Below are 21,514 nucleotides of genomic sequence, written 5' to 3' on the forward strand. Positions count from 1 at the left end.
GCAGGGGAGGCCCAGAGAGGCTGTGTGACTTGCCTGGCATCACACAGCTATCAGTAGGTGAGCTGGGATGGAAACCTGAGTCTCCTCCCTCCCAGGCTGCCCACCCTTCCCGGACAGGAATGGACAGGCGTTATCTCTCTAAGCCTGTGCTCTTACCTGTAGAGTGCGAGGGTTTGACTAGATTAGTGATTCTCAACCCTGCCAGCTCCTTAGCACCGCCTGTCCCCCCCAGCAGATTCAGGTTCTGGAGCCCAGGTAGGTGGTCCTCAGAGGGGTGGGCTGACTTGGTTTGAAGAGGAAGCAGCAGCCACACATTCATCAGCTCCCTGTTCAGGGGGAGCTTCTGCAGAATCCGGAGGTGGTTACACAGGGAAGAAGTGAAGATGTCCCCCAGGTACCCACTCACCTGCTGTAACAGCCGAGCACGTGGTACAGAGTTACGTTAGCCGAGCCACATCTGGAGTGAGTGATCTGCAGTCACAGAGCCCACCCTCCTGTCCAGGGCAGTGGCTGGCCAGTTTCCAGCTGGAGAACTTGCTGGTAAGACATTTTTAAAGGAACAGTGTCTTCCTACAGGACGTTAGGGATTCCTCAGCTCCTGGGCTGTTTGCCAGTATTTTGTAGGCACGTTCAGGAAAGCTTAGTGCCTACCTGCTTTGAATACAGGGTCAAAGGGTGTGAGCATTTTTATAGCTCTTAATTCATTTGGCCAAACTGTGCAGAGAGCCGGGCTGGGCTCTGTGGAGGAAGGAGAAGGGGGAAGTGTTCCTGCCTTCGGGGAGCCTCCGGGGGAGCAGGGCTCATGGGAGCAGCACCGCATTATGGGGTGGGCTGCAGTGGGAGCCCCCCAGGTTGGCAAGATGTTGGTGATGCCTGAATGCAGTGATGCAGAAAGCTAGTTTTCTGGGAGACCAATTTGCTGAATTATTGAGTGACTTTTGTGTTCTTTTGTTTGGGTTTTTTGGGGGTGAGGTGTTGCCACTGCCTCTGTCCTAACATCCTTCCATGTTTTATGGAAGTGGAGGTTTTTGTTTTTGTTTTTGTTTTTGTTTTTTTTTCTATAATTCAGTCTACTGTCTGTATTGTAGTTTATGTCTTGTTTCTGCCTCTGGTAGCAAAACGGCAGTGGCAGGTTCTCGCAGACCTCATGAAAGAAGGTCTGATTTTTTTTTTGTCTGATAGCTTTTGACTGGGGAGCTAATTGCTGGTTCAGCATTTTGGCCTTGAACCATCTTCCCTGTGAGTAGAGATTGAGGGGAGGGCATGTCAGGTGGGCAAACTAAAAAATCTGGTCAGAGGAGAACTAGGAACTGGTTTAGTTTGCTATTAAGGAGACTAGTGAATGGAGAGAAACCAGAGTGGAGCTGGGACCACTCCCACTGTCCTGGCAGTTGCAAATCCTCTTGAACCCAACTTCCCTGTGTGGTATGATACCTCCCTCCCTCGCCGCCTCCTGCACCCCCACCTTTACCTCCCAGCAGCCCCCCATTTCACATTCCTTCATCTGCCCCCCTTCCTGGGCTGTCCTGCTCCTGGGCTCTGCCCACCCTCATTCTGTGTCCTCTGCGCTTACTCATAGGACATTGACATTTTTATTACTGAATTATTTTTTTTTTATTTTGCAGTGGAGGTAATTAGGTGTACTGATTTTTAGAGGAGGTAATGGGGATTGAACTCAGGACCTCATGCATGCTAAGCACGCATTCTACCACTTGAGCTATACCCTCCCCTGGACATTGACATTTTTAGAGCATCTGCACGTTTACTTCTGACATCGACCATGCACAGTTGGCTTCTCAGATAATCCTTCCAAGTGGCACCCTCATTGTCTTCAGGACTTCCATCACGGTTGGCTCGCCGTTCAGCAGTCCTGACCCATTACCTGTTCTGAAAGTTTATTTTGTAAACAGTTATTGACTGCTCACAGGCCATGATTACAGTTTTACTGGGTTCTGTATAGAAGAACAAAAAATGTATTCACGCACTTCGTACCCCAAAACTTTTCAGCCCTTGTTCATACTCATTGCTTTGAAGGAATATATCAGTGTTTACTCATAGTCCTGTCTCTTCGGATATTTGTTATCAGCAGCATTCCTCAGACAGATAACACCAAAGGGAGTGTCTCAATGTGCCTTTTCCCGTCTCTAAAGTTGTTTTTCCTTTGGATCAATTCCCAGGTGTGATACTACAGGGTCTAAGGATATAAGCCTTTTTATGACTTACTTCATTTGGCCACGTTGTTTTCCAAAAGGGTGTATGTACCAATTTACAGTACCACCGCTGGAAAAGTTTTTTCCTAATTTAATCTTTTCCCAGTTGCATTTAAATTTATAGCTTGATCATCTAAATTTCATATTTAACAGAGTATCCCACTGTTTGAATCAAAGTGTTTTGTCACCTGTTTGAAAAATTTCCCTTGTGCGTTTCTGCAAATTCTCTTTCTTCTATAAATTGTCTGTTCACATCCAAGGTTAATTTGTATGTCAAGAAACTGTACCCCAGAGGGGCACCCAGTTCTTATGCCTCACCAGGGACAAAGTTTCAGATAAAGGAATGTCATTTAAATGCTGACACTGTTTCCAGCAAGTTGCAAAACAACAATGTTTATACTATTGCCGAGAGGAACCTGGAAGGGCAGGACATGCCGTACCAATCCCTGAAGCTCACTAATGGCGTTTGGATTTTGGCCGAGCTACGTATCCCGCCAGGAAATCCCAGTCACTCGCTGTCACTGAAGTGTGGAGCTCCTGAAGTCTCCCAGTACATCTCTTGGGTCTATGACAGCATTTTGAAAAACTGACAAACTGGTCTGGTGTCCTCTGGCCATCCTGTGATCAGTGCAAGCCAAGAGCTCATAACTGGAAGAAGTTGTATTGGCGTGTAGACGCTGAACCCGAACACACTGAAGCCACTCGCCGAGGTAGTGACCAGCCTAACCTGTGCTAACGTTAGGGCACAACCTGCTGGAGAGCTTTAGCTTCCTGTGAACATTTGTAACCACTGCTTGAATCACTTCCCACCTCTTGTCACCTGCCGCTCTCTGTCCTTCCTTGTGGGCTTCTCCGTCCGGTGCCGGTGGCTGGCATTTTCAAGAGTAGTTTGATGTTTTGTAATTGAGAGCTTGCTTCAAAAGCAGAAAAAGACAAAAGAAGAAAATATTTTAAAGCAAGGAGAAGTGTCACTGAATTGTAAAAAAACAAACCCCAAAACTCGTCAGAATCACTGGCTGTCTATATTCCCTCTGTATGTACTTTTAATTTTTCTCTTCAAAAAACCCAAATTTAAATGCAAAGATACTTGGGGGTGGGTGTATAGCTCAGTGGTAGAGCATGTGCTTAGCATGCGTGAGGGCCTGGTCCAATCCCCAGTACCCCACCCCCTAAAAAAAAAAAAGAAAGAAAAAACTTAAATGTAAAGATCCTTGATAGAAGTCTGGGAAGGTGGCGGGGTGGGGGGGGCTGTTTGTGTTGTCCATCTGGTAATTTTTAAGATACAATGTCATTAAACCCCTCGACCTTCCTGTTTTCTCTCTTATTCCCCGTTGGTTCTGGTCACATAGCATGGCAATGGCAACTCCTCTCCTCTCTGCCTTGTTATGACTGCTTCTGCTGTCTTTTCTCCTAGTGCCCCCATCCCTCCCTCTGCAGGAAGTCCACGTAAGCCAGGAGACCATTGGGAAGATTTCAGCCGCCAGCAAAAGTAAGCCCATGTTTTACTCCACCCTTCATATGCCATCTTCGGCCTCTGTGTGACAGACCCAAGAGAAGCCATGTTACTCCAGACAGTTTCTGCCCCACTCCTGTCTTTTTTCATGCTGTGGACAGAGTCATTTTCCCCAGACAGGGGCCTGACCAAGTTCCTCTCCTGGGTAAAATCCCTAGGTAAATCCTTGTTGCTGAATTTCTTGGTCATTGCTTCAAGGTCTTGTGTCAGGTGACCACCATCTACCCAGCCAGCCTTGTCTTCTACCATGCTCCTTCTTCTGCCCGCCCTGTTCGGCATCCCCTCAGTGTGCCCAAGCCTGACCCGCCCTGCACGTCCCTCCCTCCCTCTCTGCTCACACCCCCCAACTCGCTGCTCCTGGTGGCGCCTTCTCATTGGTGCTTCTCTGACTTCCTCTCTTGCATCTTTGTGGCGAGCGGATGAGTGTGGACTCGAGCCAGATGGCCTGGCTTCGATTCCTGGCTTCCCCACTTCCTGGTACTTTGGCCTTAGGGAAGGTACCGAATTGCCCAGTACCCTGCTCTCCTCATCTCTCCAACAGGAAGACACACTGTAAATCTGCCTAAGGGTGGTGGTGGGGGGCTGGGTTGCTGATCACTAAAGGGTGCAGGGTTTCTTTTCGAGGAGATGGAAAGTGTTCTAAAGCTGGTTGTGATGGTGGTAGGCTGTATCTGTGAATGTACTAAAAACCGTTGAATTGTAAATGGGCGACTTATCTGTGAATGGTATCTCAATATAACTGTTGAAAAAATTTAAAAAATAGTAATCAATCTCAAGGTGGTTATGAGAATTAAATAAATTAATAAGTATAAAGTGTTTAAGGTAGCACCTGGTTTACAGGAAAGGTGCAGTCAGTGCTGGTTACCATTACTTAGCCTCTTGGGTAATGCGACCTTACGTACCAGGGTGCCTGGCTGTGTCCCACACTAGGTTGTGACCCCTGAGGGCAGGAACCAAGGCTGTTGGGTGTTCCTCACTGGCCCAGTAGCCACTCCTCTCATGCAACTCAGTGTTATTGAATTAGACTCTTTCCTTATTACACAGATTTTCATGGAAGGGCCTGTCTGCGCGCGTTCTGCCCGTGGTAGATGCATGTTCTCTGCTGCAGGGGAGGGCTGCATCTGGCCCAGACTTTGCCCAATGTTATTTCCACCATTGTGCTAAGAGGAGCTGGGCCCACCACAAGGTTGTTTCCCCTCCACTCATATTTGGTAGTAAGGTCCTCTTTGGATCAGAGCAGGGAAGCTGGTTGTCACCCATTCTATCCCACTCTCCCCTAGTGATGTGGTGCTCGGCTGCAGTGGACATCCTGTTTCTGATAGACGGCTCTCACAGCGTCGGGAAAGGGAGCTTTGAAAGGTCCAAGCACTTTGCCATCACGGTCTGTGACGCTCTGGACATCAACCTCAGGAAGGTGAGTGGAAGTCTTGTCTTTGTATTACAACATCTTTGGTTGCAAGTGACAGAAATTCCATCTTAAGCAAAAGAGGGCATTTACTGGCCTGTAGAACCAGGAAGAACAAGGGGGTAAATCCTGGTTCCAGACGTAATGGGATCCGAAGACTCAGCCCCTCTCTTTTTCCTTTTCCTCTCCATTTTGCTTTCCTTGGTTGGCATCCTTCCCAGGCGGGTTTTCCTTTCATAGCAAAGTTGCCCTGCATTGTCCTTCGAGCTCGTCACACCAGGAAAAAGAGAGTGGACTTCTTTCTGTGTGGAACTGGTAGAAGTCCCTGAGGAGGGCTCTGATTGGGCAGGCATGGGTCACATGACAATTCCTTGACCTATCACAGAAGTCAGAGGGAAGAGATTGTCCAGCCAGACTTGAGTCATTTCACCCACATTCTTGGGGGGTGGATGAACACTGGATGTCCCGCTAGAAAGGGAGGTGGTGTTTGCAGAATAGTGGGAAAGGGAAAGCATGCTGACAGACAAAGACTGTAACTACCTCTGAAGATTAGAGTCTTACTATGAATCACAGCTCCTCCCCTCTGTTTACTTGAAAGGAACAGCTCCTGCCTGATGAATCCAACCAGTATCTGCATTTCTTGTTCTTCATGGTTCTAGATAGCGAGTCAGCAGATACCAGCAGAGTGTGCTAGCTGCAGCTCTTGTTGCTAAAAGAGGTATTTTGGAACAGCTCAGTAGAAAAACAGTCAATGAACACAGTTCTCAGAAAATGAAACACAGATGGCCCTTTGACATAGGAAGAGATCCCCAGCCTCACTCAATGTAATAGCAAATCTCCAGCTGCGATACCATTTTCCACTTAACTGGATTAGCAGCGAATCCAAAATTTGGTGCCGTGCTCCTTTGGCAAGCCTGTAGGAGACTGGTGTTCTCATGCACTGCTGGGGAGTGTGCAGCCTCTATAAAAGAATCTAAAAATGTCCATCAAAATGACAAAGGCTTGGACTCTGACCCCGTAATGTATTCCACAGATACTCCCACAGGTGCAAAATAATGCACGTGCAAAATTTTTCATCGCGGTGTTGTTTGTAATTGTAAAGATTTCAGGCAACCCAAATGCCCGCTCTCAGGGAACAGATATGTCCATTATGGTGCATTCATATAATGAAACACAGGGCAGCTGCAGAAAGCGAATGAGGAAATTCTCTGATATGGAGAGACAGCAAAATAAATTGAGTGTAAAAAGAAAGGTGCAAATGGTATTTATAATATATTACTTTTTAGGAAAAATGGAGATGAAAAAAGTCTGTATTTGTATTCGTTTGTATATGCATCAAAAAACCCTGGAGGGATTTGTGAGAGGCTAAGAGCAGTGATTTCCAGTTGACGGAGAAGGTGGGATCTGAGCAGATGGGGCATGAGTCCAGGGGGAGACTCATGGGTGTAAACTTCATTATACTTTATGGATTTTGAACCGTGTGAACTGACTCAAAAATCAGATAAAAATTTAGGAAGGGCATTTTGGTCTGGAAAGCCATAATTACTTGAATTAGGGACTAGTCACATACAGACTGAGGAAGGAAATGGTTTTCCAAGATGACATTCCTGGGTTAATCCTAGAAAACCCTTTAGGATTTAGGAGCCAAAGTGGCTGTTAATGAGGGCCAGATTTTCTCCAGAATGGCATGTCGTCTGGGGAGGGAGCCCATTGCTCTCAGGCTGTCTCGCTCAGTTATACCTGACGTCATTCCATGAACACGGAAGTTCCAGCCATGAAGTCAACCCATCACAGACCCCGAGAGGGTCAGGACCAAGGCTTGCTGAATCTCTACCCTCCTCCACATACTGCCCTGCTTTTAAAAGGAAGTGATTCTTTATGACATTTCACTAGTTTTTCATAGAGGAAGAGCCATAAAGATCAAACACTGTTGACCTTAGCAGGGATGTAATATGTCCTGAAATGAGTGGCCTGGAGACCCCAGTGGATGGCAAGTTGGAAGAGAAGAGCTGTATGGAGTATTAGAGAATGTTTTATAGATGAATAAATGGGTTCAGAGAGGCTAAGTGACTGCCTAAGGTCACACAGCAATCTTCGAAAAGAACTAAGCGTGGAAGAACTGGGCCTCTTGACTCTCAGCCCAGCACTTCACATTCTGCTGTCCCAGTCATATAGCAAGTGGACAGCTGGCGACATGGTGAGGTGTGTGCGTATCTGTGTATGTGGAAGTGGGAGGTGCTGATGGAATTCAGCATCCTCGAACAGAGGATAAGAAAACTATAACAAAAAAAAAACTTCATGGGTGGTGCTGTTGGGAGCAGCTATCCCAACCCACAAGGCCCCAGAGTTCAGGGAATTTAGTCTCGATGTTGCTGAACCACATCTAGAATGTGGCATTTTTAGGTTAGCTACTGGCAAATGGGACAGTGGCCACAACAGGGAAACAGAACAGTGAGAGGCCTGGACATTCCCATTCGAGGGAACTTGATTTTCATGAGAAGGAGGGTGCCTAGTGGCTCTGTTTTATTGAGAAGATGGAATCTGGGGGTTCAGGGAGTTTTGTATTTGGGTTTGTCCCAAGAAAACTTTCTTAAAGCAAGACGTGTGGAGCAGAGGAATTGGGTGTCTGTTTCGTGAGCAAGTGAGCGCCTCCACCTCCAAGCTGCTCGGACTTGCTGGGACTTCTGGCGAAGGCTCTTCGCATTAGGGTGACTTCAGACGGTTCAGTCTGATCTGTGGCTTCAGGTTTTATGTTTTTGCTGCTGCATTTTGGTGTCACCGTCTTGTTATCTCCCCACAAAGGAGATTTGATGTGCACCTTATTTTACGTTCCAGGCGGAAATTTTCAAGTAGCTGTAAATGCAGGCTTTTTATGGGGGCTTTGTTACTGAGGTGGATGTAAGGTGTTTGAAGTCTTCCTCTTAACACTGAAGCTGAGAAGTTCACTTCCTGGCTTCTAATATAATGATTGGAGCGGACTGATTACAGTGTGCTGAGAAGTCTGGGCGGGCTGGCTTCTGAGCATACAGTAAACTGAAGATAAAAGGTAACAATTTTGCTCCCAAACCACCAATTAAATTAAATGCCTTAACTACTGACTCAGGCTGTTTCCAGCTTCTGTTTTGAAGTTGGCTCCTTCCTGTTTAACTCAATTAAACACACCCAGCTGTTGGTCTCAAGGGAGTTTTTAAACTAAGTGATTCATTCACATGATTAAAAAAGAAAGACATTCAATGAAAAGCATCCCTTTCACCCACACGTTTTGTATTTGCCCAGTCCCCCCCCCCCGCCTGCTGTCTTGTGAGCATCCTTGCAGAATCGCTTCATGCAAATACAAGCAATGTGAATATCTGCTCTTATTTTTGCCCTTTTTACACAAAGGGTACCACACAGTACGTAGTGTTTATATATTGCCTTTTTCTCTTCGCATTGTCTTGGGAGTCTTTCCATGTCTAGATAGATAGGTAGTATAGGTATTAATAGAGCCATGTATCATTTTTCATTGCTGATTAATGCTCCTGTCGTAAGGATTTGCCAAGGTTTAGTTAACCAGCTCCCTGTTGATAGACATCCGTTATTACAGATACATTGTGAGCTTGTAAATATGTCGTTTCACACCTGTGGAAGTACAGCTGTAGGATGAGTTCCCAGTAGCCCCATGCATTTGTTATTTTCAGTAAACCTTGACAAATTGCTCTCTATGCATGCTTTGACATTTATGTTCTTAACCAGCAGTGTTTGAGGATACTATTTCCCCCTGTAAGCGTATCTGGCTTTTTGCTACATCTCAGGGTGACACAGTCAAGCATCTCTTCTTACTAAGGAACCATTTGCATTTCCTTTCCTGCGATCTCTGTTCATATCCTTTGCCCATTTTTCTGTTGGACTGTTGATCTTTTACATATCAATTCTTAGATACTCTTTATATATTGGGGAAACTAACCTTTTATCTCTGACATGAGTCGGCAACTTTTCATGTTATCTTCCTGTTCTGGTTGCCTTATGGTATGTTTTGCCCTGTGGAAGTTTTCTTCGTCAGATTTATCGATTTTCATTTCTGACTTCTGGATTGCAAGTCCTAGTAAGGTCTTTTCTACTTTGAAGTTACAAAGGAATTCTTTCAAGTTTTCTTCCAGAACTTTTATGGTCACATTTTCCACGTTTAAATCTGGAATCCGTTTGCAGTTTACCCTTAATTCTTTTGCAGATGGCTCTCCAGGTGTCCCAATATCACTTACTGACTAGACCGTCTTTTCCCCACTGATCTGAGATGACCCTTTAGCAACATGCTAAATTTGAGGGAGATTTTACAGAGGTCGCTTCTCAGAAACTCTTTCTTGAGGTTCTCTACTGTTCTGCTTTTCAGTGTCCCTCTCCCCTACGTGCCCACCTAAAACTTCATTTTCTTTTTCCTTAAGATGCCCAGAGGCCCCTCCTAGGACTCTCCCGTGGAAGGAAAGTCTGATGGGCTGTGCTCACTGGGAGCAGATGCAGCCAGCCTGGTGAGGTGGTTGTGTGTTGATCAACCACCAGGCCTGTTAAGGGATCAGTAGAGAAGGAATTCACGTAGCAAAAGTCTGCATCATTGTTTAAATATGAATCCCTTGGCCCTTTTGCAATCTTGGCCAGAACTGGGGCTGGTTCTGAGAATACTAACTAAGAGTGTAGTTTCTCCAGGAGTTTTGAGAGCCAGTGACAAGGTGCAGGGGTTAGGTCCTCGAGAGGAAACTTTAATGTTTCAACTCTTCTCTGCTTGACACATGCCAATCTTAAGGGTCCAGAGAGTGACTTGACTCCGTCTCCCTTCTCCAGTTTTGCAAGGCATTGGGTTTTCTCACGTGGTCTCATGCATTAAGATGCAAGACCTGGGACCACTGGTGGCTCTTATTCTCTCCACTGCCAAGGAACTCCAGCTCCAGTGTTGCTTGTCTCAGATGAGGGTGCTGCATGTCCCCCAGTCTGACTCCAGTCTGGAGATCGGGCCCTTCCCTAGCTTGGCAGGAGCAGGCCTGTAAGGGCTGATCCCCTCAACAAAGGTGGGTGTGTGGTGGCTGCGGCTGGTGATGAGCCACCAGTGACGGTGGCTGTGGTTAGTTTCTGTGGCATCCCAGGGAGGGTGGGAGCGGGTGGTTTGCTGAAGGCCTGCTGAGAAGGGAAGCAGCATCACTGAGCCTTAGTGAGGATCCTGGCCACCAAGTCCCTTCCTTACTAGCCCTGGGCCGGGTCTGTAGCCTCTGTTTTAGTTTCTCCAGCAGTAATGTGGGTACGAAGAGTGCTTTGTGGATTAAATGAGATAATTGTTGAGATGGCTTAAAACAGTGCCTACACCGGGGAGGCAGGCAGTAAGTGTGAGCAAAGACCCCTAAAGCACTCACAGCTCAGCCCAGAGAGCTGTCAGGATGGGGGTGGAGTTGGTGGTAGTCAGTGCAGAGTACAGGCAGATGTGACAGTCCCCTTCCAGATTCTCCACTGAGTCTCTGGAACCTTCTTTTCGGGACATGAGAGAAGGCTCCAGCACTGGTGTTTGGGAGTGGGCAGGAAGCAGGGGCCTTAACCTTTCTCGTCCCTTCTTTCCTCTTAGGGATGTTTGTGACTTGACCCTGCTCTTGGCCCCTGGGCCCTCTGTCTCCCCCCGCAGGTCAGGGTGGGAGCTGTCCAGTTCAGTTCTGCTCCTCGTCTGGAATTCCCCTTGGATGCATTTTCAACCCAACAGGAAGTGAAGGCCAAAATCAAGGGGATGGTTTTCAAGTAAGTGTGACCAGATGCTGCCATGGTTAGGATGAAGCTAGCTTCTCTCAGAATCGCCCTTGAAGGGTTGGCCCGGCTCTTAACCTCAGAGAGAGAGGGCTGTGGGTAATGTGAATTCCCTTCTCAAGGCTGCCCCTTATCATTTACATGACAATGTCCCAGGTGGGAACTTAAATGCAGGTTTTTTTAAAATTGCTGTTATTGTGTCAGTTACCTGGGAGAAAGGGCTAGTGAGGGTGGAGATAGGTTAAGAGCATGAGGTGGGTGGAAGGGAGAACACTGGGTCCTTTTCCCAGTACTGTCCCTGGTGACTGCGCAGCCAGGATGATTCACCACACTTCTCCAAGCCTCATTTTTGTGATCTAAAAAGAGTCAGTGCTCCTCTGTTACTGAGAGTGCTTTCAGAATGATAAATAGCTGTTTATTTGCTCGTGTACATACACATCCTACAAATATATGTACATGGTGGGTCAAAATTTTACTCACATCACAAGTCAGCTGATGTGTGTATATGCACATACATATGTGTGTATACGTATATTTTGTGTATAAATATTTTATATATGTGTGTATTACATTTACAGCTGTATGGATATGAATGAGTTATACACATGCATATGTATGTATATGCACATCCACACATACACAGTGTTCTTCATAAGTGCTCACAGAAGAATGCCTTTACTTGCCGCTTGCCGCTCTGATCTCCGGATCCTCTTTGATCTCTGCTTTCCCTTCCCCTAGTGTCTACTGAAGTCCCACTCAAGTCCATGGTCCCAGCCATTTACAGCTGTCACTTCTACTTGCAAATACCCTTAAGCTCTGAGGTCTTTTTATCAGCCTCAGGCCTCTGTAAGCTCCCAGTACTCTCAATAAGCCTGAATCCCCACACTGGACACAGCAGGAACTTTGGGGGCCCCCACGTTCCAGAGTCCCCCCCCCCCCAGTGACTTTAATCTTAGGCTGTTTATCCCAGCCCTTTCCTCTGCCCTTGAGTACCGTAAACAGAATGAGAGGCAAGTCAAATACAAGAAAGTTCAAAGGGAAAAGGACATTAATATTTTTTTTAAATGGTGTTAGTGTACACTGACCTTTCTGTGTCCCCTTGGAGGAGCCTTCTAACCTTGGGGCCTCCAAGAATGTTTCCTGTAGAGAACAGAGGTGGCCTCGCTCCCATATCTGGGGCCCAGACACACCGAGCAGTACTTGTCAAAGTGAGGTCCTCGGTGATGGTCTGGGTTGGAATTGCCTAGGGAGTGTGTCAAAGTGCAGGTGCCTGGGCTGCCTCCTACGGCCGCTGGATCACTCTGGGCAGTGATACCGAGAATCTGCACCTTTGAAAGTTCTCTCCCCACTGCCTCCCTGCCCTCAGAGTGTCATATACACTCATTTTTTTTTAAGCAGCTTTATTGAGATATAATTTAAATACCATAAAATTCCCACATTTAAAACGTACAATTCAATGGTTTTGAGTACATTTTCAGGGTTATGCAACTGTTACCATAATCTAATTTTAGAACTTTTTCATCATCTCAATAAGAAATCTGGTGAATAGACTTTTACTCAGACAACATGTATAAGTGGCCAATAAGCACATGAGAAGATGCTCAACATCATTAGCCATTAAGGAAAGGCAGATCAAAACCATAATGAGATACCATTTCACACACACTAAGAAGGCTAAAATGAAAGACAGACAGTAACGAGTGTTGGCAGGGATGTGGAGAAATCTGAGCCCTCGTATACTGTTGGTAGGATTGTAAAATGGTGCAGCCACTTTGGGAAACAGTTGGGCAGTTCCTCAACATGTTAGAGTTATCACATGTCCTAGCAACTCCACGCCAAGAGGATTGAAGACATATACCCCCACAAAACCTTGTACACTCATGTTCACAGTAGCATTATTTATAATAGCCAAAAAATGGAAACAGTGTAAAAGCCCAGTGGATGAATGGGTCAGCAAAATGTAATTTATCCATCAAAGCAAAAATACACAGATAAGACTGCATCACACTCAAAAGTCATGCACAGCAAAAGAAACAACAAAATGAAAAGGCAGCCTGCAGAACTGAAAATTTTTGTAAACCATATATTAAGTAAGGGGCTAATATCCAAAATATATGAAGAATTCATGAAAGCAATAAAAAAAATGTGATAAATATTGCTACAATGGCAATTGCTAATGGCAATATTATGGTAGATAAAGATGTAAAAGTAACACATTGTACACCTCAAATTTACACAATGGTATATGTCAAATATATTCAATTTTTTGAAATAGGGATTTAAATAAAATATGATATATCCATGCAGTGGACTATTATTCAGCCATGAAAAGGAATAATGATATGATTCATGTTACAACATGGATAGACCTTGAAAACATGCTAAGTGAAAGAAACCAGACAAAAGCCCACATACCGTATGATTTTTGTTTCTACGAAATAGACTGGAATAGGCAAATCTGTGGAGACAAAGTGGATTAGTCATTGCCAGAGGATATGGGGAGTGACTGCTAACAGCTTCTTTTTGGGGTGATGAAAATATTTTGGACTTAGGTAGTGGTGATGGTTGTACAACCAAATTATACTAAAAACCACTGAATTGTATGCTTTAAAATGTTGAATTTTATGGTATATGAATTATATCATTGATTTATTGTTAAAGAAGAAACCATTATATGCACACAAACATTTGCAGGAGAGAAAGTAACCTACTGGCTTAAATTTAGGACTGAAAGTCAAAAACTGGAAGATTTCGACTCAGATAACTCAGCCCTCCTCTCATGTGAAAAACTAAGCCAGTAGCAGTGAATTGGTACTAATAGGCACTTTGGAAGTCACCTAGTATCTCTTCCAACCCCTTATTTCATGGAGGGGGATACCGAGGTTGAGAAGGAGCAGGTGACTTGGCCAAAACCACAGGGTCACAGTGCTTCATCCATTAGGCCCCGTGGGACTGTCCTTTCCCACTCTCCCCCTAAGTAATTAGTTGAGCCCCTTCTCAGCTGGGTTGAAAGTCACAGCTGAGGGCTGGAGAGTATTATTCATGACCTATGAAATGCAGAGACGCATTGAGAATGTGCCGGATGAGGACACTGGGAATGTAGAAAGACCCCTCTTTATGTGTCTGAACAAGGTCAGCTCTTCCTTGGGGATGTGAATGGCGACCACTTGTGTATCCCAGGGTGATTGTAAGAGACAGCAGACAGAGCAAGGAGGCAGTAACTGGTTTTTTGGCCACGGTTGTAGTGTCACTGAGGACACTGAGTGTTAAGACATCCTTATTATCCAGAACAGAGGAAATGTTGGCCAAATGGGAGTGTTGACCTCCCCAGGACTCTTTGCCCTCTGCCTTCAGTGTAATTTTAAATTCTGGACTGATTAGCACAGCTCTGTCCAAAACCCAGAACACTTGCCTTTCCAGACCAAGGCAGTCCCCCAAAAGCGTGTTTTAAAATGGCTAAGAAACCACCGTGACAATCACGATATTTCTACATTGTAATAAATGTAAAGAATATTACAACCAACCCTTCCAGTCTTGCACCCCACGATAACATAAAATCAGCTCAAACATGGCCAGCCATTGACTCCCAAATGCCTAGAACCTTGGCCAGGGGGCTGTGCGAGCTGGTTCCATCATCTCATTAATTTCACAACAACACGACTCTTGAGCTTTTTGGGATTGAAGGTTTTGGACCCTGCCTATAGCTTTATCAGAATTGTACTGTATTTAGATAGCTGTACAGAAATAGGTTACTGCTTTACATTAGCACAAAGCCTTTTATAGCCATCTCTGGCCTCTTTAAACCATATTAACATTTAAAAATAGCTTTTAGAATAGTTAAAATTACAAAGCACTTTGCTGTCTTTAACTTAATATGATTTAGTATGTATTTTTCATAAAAGCTGCATTATGTTTCATGTTGATCCTTTTTAATGGTTATGTAATAATCCGAATGAATTGAGCTATCACCATGTATTAAATCAAGCCCCTAAAAGGACACACTGAGGTTGATTCTAGGATTTTTGTCCATTGCCAAAACCACTACCAACAAAAACTCCTGTCATCAGCATCCCTGAACCTATAGTGAGCTTTCTTAGGAATTATTTTTCAGAGTCTGTTGCCTGCACTGCCTGCATCAGAATCACTGGGGGTAGGGGGAGAGGAGGTGGGTTTAAACTGTAGATTCTCAAGTCTGGTCACACATCTACCAATTGGGATTCTGGAAGGATGGAATCTGAGAATCCACATTAAGTCTCTTGAGGGATTTTTATGCTAACTAGAACTTGAGACTAGTTCAAAAGATGAACTTAGAATAAGCTGCTAGTTGGTTCATTATAACTACCACTGATGGAGCGCACACTGGGCACAGCATTTAATCCTCAAATAACACTGTTATTTTCCCAACTTTAACAGGGAAGGAAACGGAGTCTCAGGTTAGATAACTGCCAGGTTCAGCTGGCCAGTGTATCATGGGCCTCATATCTGTGCCCCTTTCCTTAATCAGTCCATGCACTGCTATCATGAACAGCCATCCATCTGTGAACTTCTTTCTACCTAGTTTAGTCCTATTGGAGAGAAATGAGAAGAATCTTGAGACTCTGGCCCCAGACCTCCTAGTCTGGAGCCAGATGCTGAGGTCAGAACAGACTCACCTAGAAATATTCCACAGGATGAGTGGAGGTAGCAGGGTTTCTTCTCATTTCCCAGTGTTCAGAAGCTGTCAGGAATCTCCGCTGAGCTCGGTCGGTTGAGTCAGAAGCCAGCAGGTTAGGTGCAGAGGTGGGGAGGGTGGACGGCACATGCATTTGTGTGCTGAGCCATGTGGAGCATGGACGCCCTGCAGGCCAGTGGAGCTGTGGCCTGGGCTCTTGTGTCCTTGAAATTTAATTAATCTCCAACCACAGGCTGGTGGCTATGAAGAGCGGGGCCCAGACCCACTCAGAAACCCAGAAATGAAAAAGAAAAACAAAATGTATCTCTGGAGGGGCCCAGGACTTATACGCAAAATGAGAACAGAATTGCAGAGAAGTGCTTCCCCGCCCCCCACCCCAGGCCTGAAGCTTTGAGGGTACAGGAAAAGAAGTGATGATCAGATGGCAGAGGGGGTGGGCTGTGTTTTGAGGAGAGAAAGCAGTCCGGCTGAGAAATTAAGGATGCAGGGCCACAGCCAGAGGCTCAAGGGGAGCACTGCCAGGGGGAGGGCACAGGGAGCTCCTGGCTTTGTGGGAGAAGTTTTGTGACCATTTAGGCAGAACAGGACAAAGTAGGAGTCAGCAGACCTTTTCAGTAAAGAGCCATAGAGTAAATATTTTCAGCTTTGCCGGCCACGTGGTATCTGCACAGAGAGCTCACAAATGCACGGGGGCCCGTTTTCCATGCCCGTTTGGCCACAGGCTGTAATTTGCCAGCCCCTGGAGAGGAGTGACCATTGGCTTTGGAATTAGCCTGACTGGTTTTAAACTCCAGCTTTGACCTCTGCTAGTCAGGTGAGAGGCAGGTGACTTGACTGGTTATTTAACCTGACGGTTAAGAACTTGGGGTCTGGAAGGATCCAGGGTTCAAGTTCTGCCTCCACCACCTGTGAGCCGTGTGACCTGAGATAAGGCCTTTTTCTGAGCTCCGCGATCTCAGAGCCGTGGTGAGAATTGTACGGGCAAGCGCCTTCACACACACACGTGCTTAGCACAGTAGCACCTGGCACGTGGTAAGTGCACAGTAAATGCTAGCAGTTCGCGTCACTGGTCTCTGAGCAGGGGATTCCTCATCTGTTACCATCCACCGAAAGGTTTTACCTAAGATGTGTATTTTAGTGAGTCATTACTTTCTTCCTGGTTGATGCTCGGAGCTGGCAGTCCACCTTCTGAGGACGTGTACGTGAGCCTCCTCTGGGGAGATTTAGTAGGGATTCTGAGCTGGGATTCCACAACTGGGCTGTGAGGATTAGGGAATCTTAGCGTCCTGATGTCGTGGGATGTTTGTAACCTGCCCTGATCTGAAAGTAGTCAGAGGAGTCAGTCTTCCAGCGCTCAACGCTGAACTTGGAAGTGGGCCGGAAAGGCCTGATCATGGAATCGATCCTCATCAGATCCTGGCATCAGAGCCCCGTCCTTTATGCCCACGGATTCTTAAGAAGCTCTGTTATCTGCTTTTCCACCCCAAGGAGACGTTGAGCCGTAACAAGAAGGGCCTGGTAGAGATGGGAGGTGGGTGTTAGACAAACAGTGAGAATTGTCCCCAGAGCCATCAGTGGGAAGAGAAAGTGAACACATAAACAACGAAGAATGACATTATACAACGTAACAGAAATGGGCTAATAAATATTAAGTCCAGCGAGGTTATTCCTTTTCATCATGGTTGTGGTTTTAGATGGTGAGGACGTGTATATCTCATGCTAGAATTGTCCCTTTGAGCCTCTGCTGGGAGAAGGCTCTCATTTCAGCTTCACCTGTGGGTCGCTGACTTTTTCTTTCTCTTTTCCTTCTGGGTGAGTTCAGAGGAGGGCGCACAGAGACAGGCCACGCTTTGAAATACCTCCTGCGCAAAGGGTTCCCTGGGGGCAGAAATGCCTCTGTGCCCCAGGTCCTGGTCATCGTCACTGACGGGAGGTCCCAAGGGCACGTGGCCCTGCCAGCCAAGCAGCTGAAGCAGAGGGGCGTCGCTGTGTTTGCCGTGGGGGTCCGCTTCCCGAGGTAAGAGATTTCGCCACCCTGGGTCACCCTCTCGGTCAGCCTGGGGACTTCATAGCCGTGGGAAAGGAGGGGAGCTGGGGAAACCATCCTGGCCCTTCTGGGATCTATCTTTTCCTCACTTTGAGGTACTGTTGTCGGCACACGGGGAGCTCCAAGTCTTTGGAAGTCTGAGCGCATTTGCTTCGTCTTTTATTTAGTCTGAACACTTGGTTTCAAGTGCTGGAAATGTGCTTTAAATTTATTCAGGCAGAAACTGAAATTCATGGACTCCCCTGACTGCACTGGGCGGGTCAGAGGCTTCAGTGCCAGTAAGATTCTTGACATCCCAGGGTCCGATCATCTCTGCTGTTCGCTCAGCCTGGTTCTCTCCAGAAGCTGGGATGGTGGATGTGGGCAGCACCCCAGTTCGCATCTTCCCAGCCCCACCTGGAGGGAAAAGACTCATTTCCCGTTTCAGGTTGAATGATCCAAAAAAGTGTTCCGACTAGCCTGAGTCTCAGGTCCGCTCCTGAATCCAGGAGAGTGGGTGTCTGGGCCTGGCTGCCTCCTCCAACCACGTTTCTCTAGATGCTGGAATGTGCATTCCAAGAAGGGGAGGGGGCACAGGTCCCCAGTGATCTCAGCCCTAAATATGGAGATGATCTCTATGGACCTCCAGTTCTTATGGGTGTCAAGTAAAATGACTTTGGGCACTGTGCCTATACATAGAAATCTCTTCCTTAATTTTAGTACAGTCACCCCTCCGTATCCATGGGGGATTGGTCCCAGAACCTCCCTCCCAGGATATCAAAATCCACGAATGCTCAAGTCCTTTACTCAGCCCTTCCATATCCACGGATCATAAACACAGCACAAGATCTGCAGTTAGTTGAGTGTGTGGCTGAGGAACCTGTGGATATGGAAGGCCGACTGTACTTTATTCATTCTCTCAATCAATAGATGTAGGTTGTTTTCCTCGTGCCAAACTATTCTACATTCTGAGGATGCAGAGACAACAATACAAAGTCCTGCTTTCATGGAGCTTCCATTGTAAGAAAGGAACTAGATAATACACAAGTGAATGAACAAAAGTAATACAATTCCAGATGGAAATAAAATGCAAAGGAGAAAAATAAACTAGGTAAGAGGTTACAGAAGAGGATAGCTGTTTTGGATTTGGCAAGTCTCCTCTAAGTTGATTTTCTGAGCAGAAACTTGAGTGAAGTGAGGAACAAGCCTTCCAAATATCAAGGAAAAGAGAAGGCAAGACAAACAGATGGCAAGTGCAAAGGTCCTGAGGCAGTAGCTAGTGTAGTGTGGTACAGAAACAGTAAGACAGTCAGGGAGGGGCTGGAGCCCGGCAAGCAAGGGGTGAATTACAAGAAATGAGGCAGAAGAGATGGGCAAGAGTCAGGCCTAGAGACTTTGTGGGTTATTGTAAAGACTTTGAAGTTTGTTATGAGTAGTCTGGGAAGTCTTTGGAGGGTTTTGTGCAGGAGAATTACATGAATTGGCCTGCATTTTTAGAAGATCACACTGAACGGTGGGTGGGCCAGAGGGAGAAGTAATAACAGGGGAAGTGGGGGATTTAGTTAGGAAGCCTTCAGAACAGCTCACATGCAAAGTAACGGTGGTTTGCAGTAGGGGAGCAGCTGTGGCCCTGCTGAGGAACAACTGGACCTAGGATACACTTTGAAGGCAGAGCAGCGGAGTGACTGGTGCATTGGATGTGGGGGTGTGAGAGAAGAATCCAAGATTCTGGCCTGAGCCCCGTCGTGAATGGAGGTGCTATTTGCTGAAATGGGAAAGACTGGGAAAGGAAGAAGGGAAATTGAGTTCTGTTTCAGGCAGGTCGAGGTTGAGAGGCCTGTGGGCCATGTAAGTGGAGAAGCTAAGTAGAGAGCTGGATGTAAGAGTCTGGAGCCTAGGAGAGAGGACAGGCATCAAGATTCAGATCGAGGATGGTACTTAAAACCTAAGTAAGATGACCTAGAGCATGAACACAGAGTGAGAGGAGGACCGAGGACCTGCGTGTGTGCAGGTCAGAAAGAGGGAAGAGACAGAAAGAGACAGGTTGCAGGTACCTGGGGCTGCCCTGGATTGTGCCATCTCCTGGTGGTGATGATGACCGCTGCCACCACCATCATCATTGTTGTCCTGGCCAATAAGCTGGTGTTTTCACACAAGCTGCCTTGTCGTTGGCTGTCCTCAGATATAAGGAACGTAAACCCCTTGAGAGAGGAGAGGGGATGTGACCTCCTGGTTCCCTGACAGCCCTTGTGCCCAGGCAATGCTTAATAGAGAACCTTGCCCATAGTAGTTGCCCAAAGGTTGGTCACTGAGGATGGGGTCTGCCACAGGGTGTAAATACCGGCCCATTCCGGGCTGGCTTCTTCAGCTGCTCACTGGAGTAGCGCTTCTCAAACCATCTGGGGTGAAGGTCCAGTGTGTTTTGTTTTCTAGTCCATCATAGACTGATACTTTACAAAAATACAATAAAAATGAATTGCTAGAAAAATGAAATAAAAACAAAGACAGAATAGGAGTTCAAATGCTTATTACTTGACCCAACAGACAAAAAATGACTGTCAAGTTGCCGTACAGTTAAGTTTAAGTTGCCGTACAGTTCAGTTTCTAAATGCTTAGTGTCTGTGTTTATCGGAATCTGGACCAGGGTGAAACAGTTTGGAGACCTGTAATGACCCACAGACCATACGTTGAGCATCTCTGGCTTGGAGAAGTCAAGAAGCCATTGCCAGGAGAGGGGGCATTATTCAGATCTGAAGGCCTAAGCTGCAGACACAGGAAACCTCTGAGGAAGCCTGTCAGGCTCCCAGGCCCGCCAGACCCCCACCCCTAACTCCTAGCAAAAGACTGGCTCACTGTTGACCAGCGGTTCTCCAGGTGTGTTTCCTGGACCGCAGTGTCAGATCCCCTGGGAGCTTGTTAGAAATGTACAAACTCGGGCCCCACCCCATTGAATCCAAAACTCTGGGGCAAGGAGCCAGAATCTGTGTTTTTTCTGGCCCTCGGTGATTCTGATGCCCGCCAAATTCTGAGAACCGCTGCTGTGGGCAGCGTGAGGCTCTGTGTGAGATGAAGGACGGATGCTGCTTCAGACTCTTCCCCCCTTGTCCTGTAGATTGCGCTCCTTCTCTGATGGTTCTCAACTCTGGCTGAGCACCTAAATTACCGAGGGAGCATTTAAGGTCTGTTTGGGGGCTGGGGAAACTAAGGGTGGGGCCTGGCAGAGCTGCCCACTCAATGCTGATGTGAGGCCAGAACTGAGAAGCCCCTTCTGTGTGCCAGGCGCTCTCCTAGGTACTGGGGAAATGTTTGGCTTCTGTGGCTTCAGAGGAGAATGGAGAGTTTTACTTAAGTGAAGTTTAGAGATAAATGAGGTTTTTGCCATGTTGCCAGATTTTGGTCTGTTTTGATGAATTTTTGATGGGCAGAATTCTATATGCACTACTGACTACCTTGTCTTCTTAAAACAGGTTTGCCAACATCATTTAACCCTTTGTTCATGCCCTAGGGTCATGATCCCACACATCATTTCTGTTCTGGGCACTAACATTGCCCTCTGGTTGTCTGAGTACACAGCCTCACGTTGCTGGCCTGTGAGTTCTCATTGCCACTGTTTATAATTCTTTAGGATTTTTCTTCCCTGTTACTAGCTATACCTGTTTGTTCTTCTCTTGCTGTCACCCAGAACCACTTTCCTTCATTTTCTTTCTTACATTTTTCTCATCAGCTATGGGTTACAAAACCAGACAACTGACACTTTCAGGATAACTCCCTCTGAGGAAGTTCATGGACTGTAGCATGTGCACATTCTGACCCACAGCTGAGCATTACTGAGGTCTTTCTCTGGGTTACTTCTGCACCTTACATGCATCTTAGATGGTTGAGGTTGCAGTGAAGTGGCTCCTGCGTCAGTGGGTGGTGGTGCTGTCCACCAGGA

General features: G+C 46.4%; 1 protein-coding gene and 1 long non-coding RNA gene across 5 annotated transcripts in view; one reads left to right on the plus strand and one right to left on the minus strand.

The window, feature by feature from the left end:
• VWA2 (von Willebrand factor A domain containing 2) overlaps positions 1–21,514 on the plus strand; it is a 44,887-nt gene that overhangs the window by 10,673 nt on the left and 12,700 nt on the right. For 3 of the 4 annotated variants that reach the window (XM_064488458.1, XM_064488455.1, XM_064488457.1), the window contains exons 3-6: positions 3,625–3,699; positions 5,004–5,137; positions 10,767–10,876; positions 17,377–17,571. In XM_064488458.1, coding sequence (XP_064344528.1) covers positions 3,625–3,699; positions 5,004–5,137; positions 10,767–10,876; positions 17,377–17,571 — 514 coding nt within the window. The remainder of the gene's footprint in view (positions 1–3,624; positions 3,700–5,003; positions 5,138–10,766; positions 10,877–17,376; positions 17,572–21,514) is intronic. The other variant, XM_064488459.1, reaches the window with a different exon arrangement.
• Positions 1,613–16,018, minus strand: LOC135321840 (uncharacterized). Its single transcript, XR_010381988.1, has 3 exons — positions 15,535–16,018; positions 13,298–13,340; positions 1,613–3,124 (listed from the first exon to the last, which is right to left on the minus strand). It is a non-coding gene; the product is annotated as an uncharacterized LOC135321840 (long non-coding RNA).

This window comes from Camelus dromedarius, chromosome 8, assembly GCF_036321535.1.
Source record: "Camelus dromedarius isolate mCamDro1 chromosome 8, mCamDro1.pat, whole genome shotgun sequence".
Lineage (NCBI taxonomy): Eukaryota > Metazoa > Chordata > Mammalia > Artiodactyla > Camelidae > Camelus > Camelus dromedarius.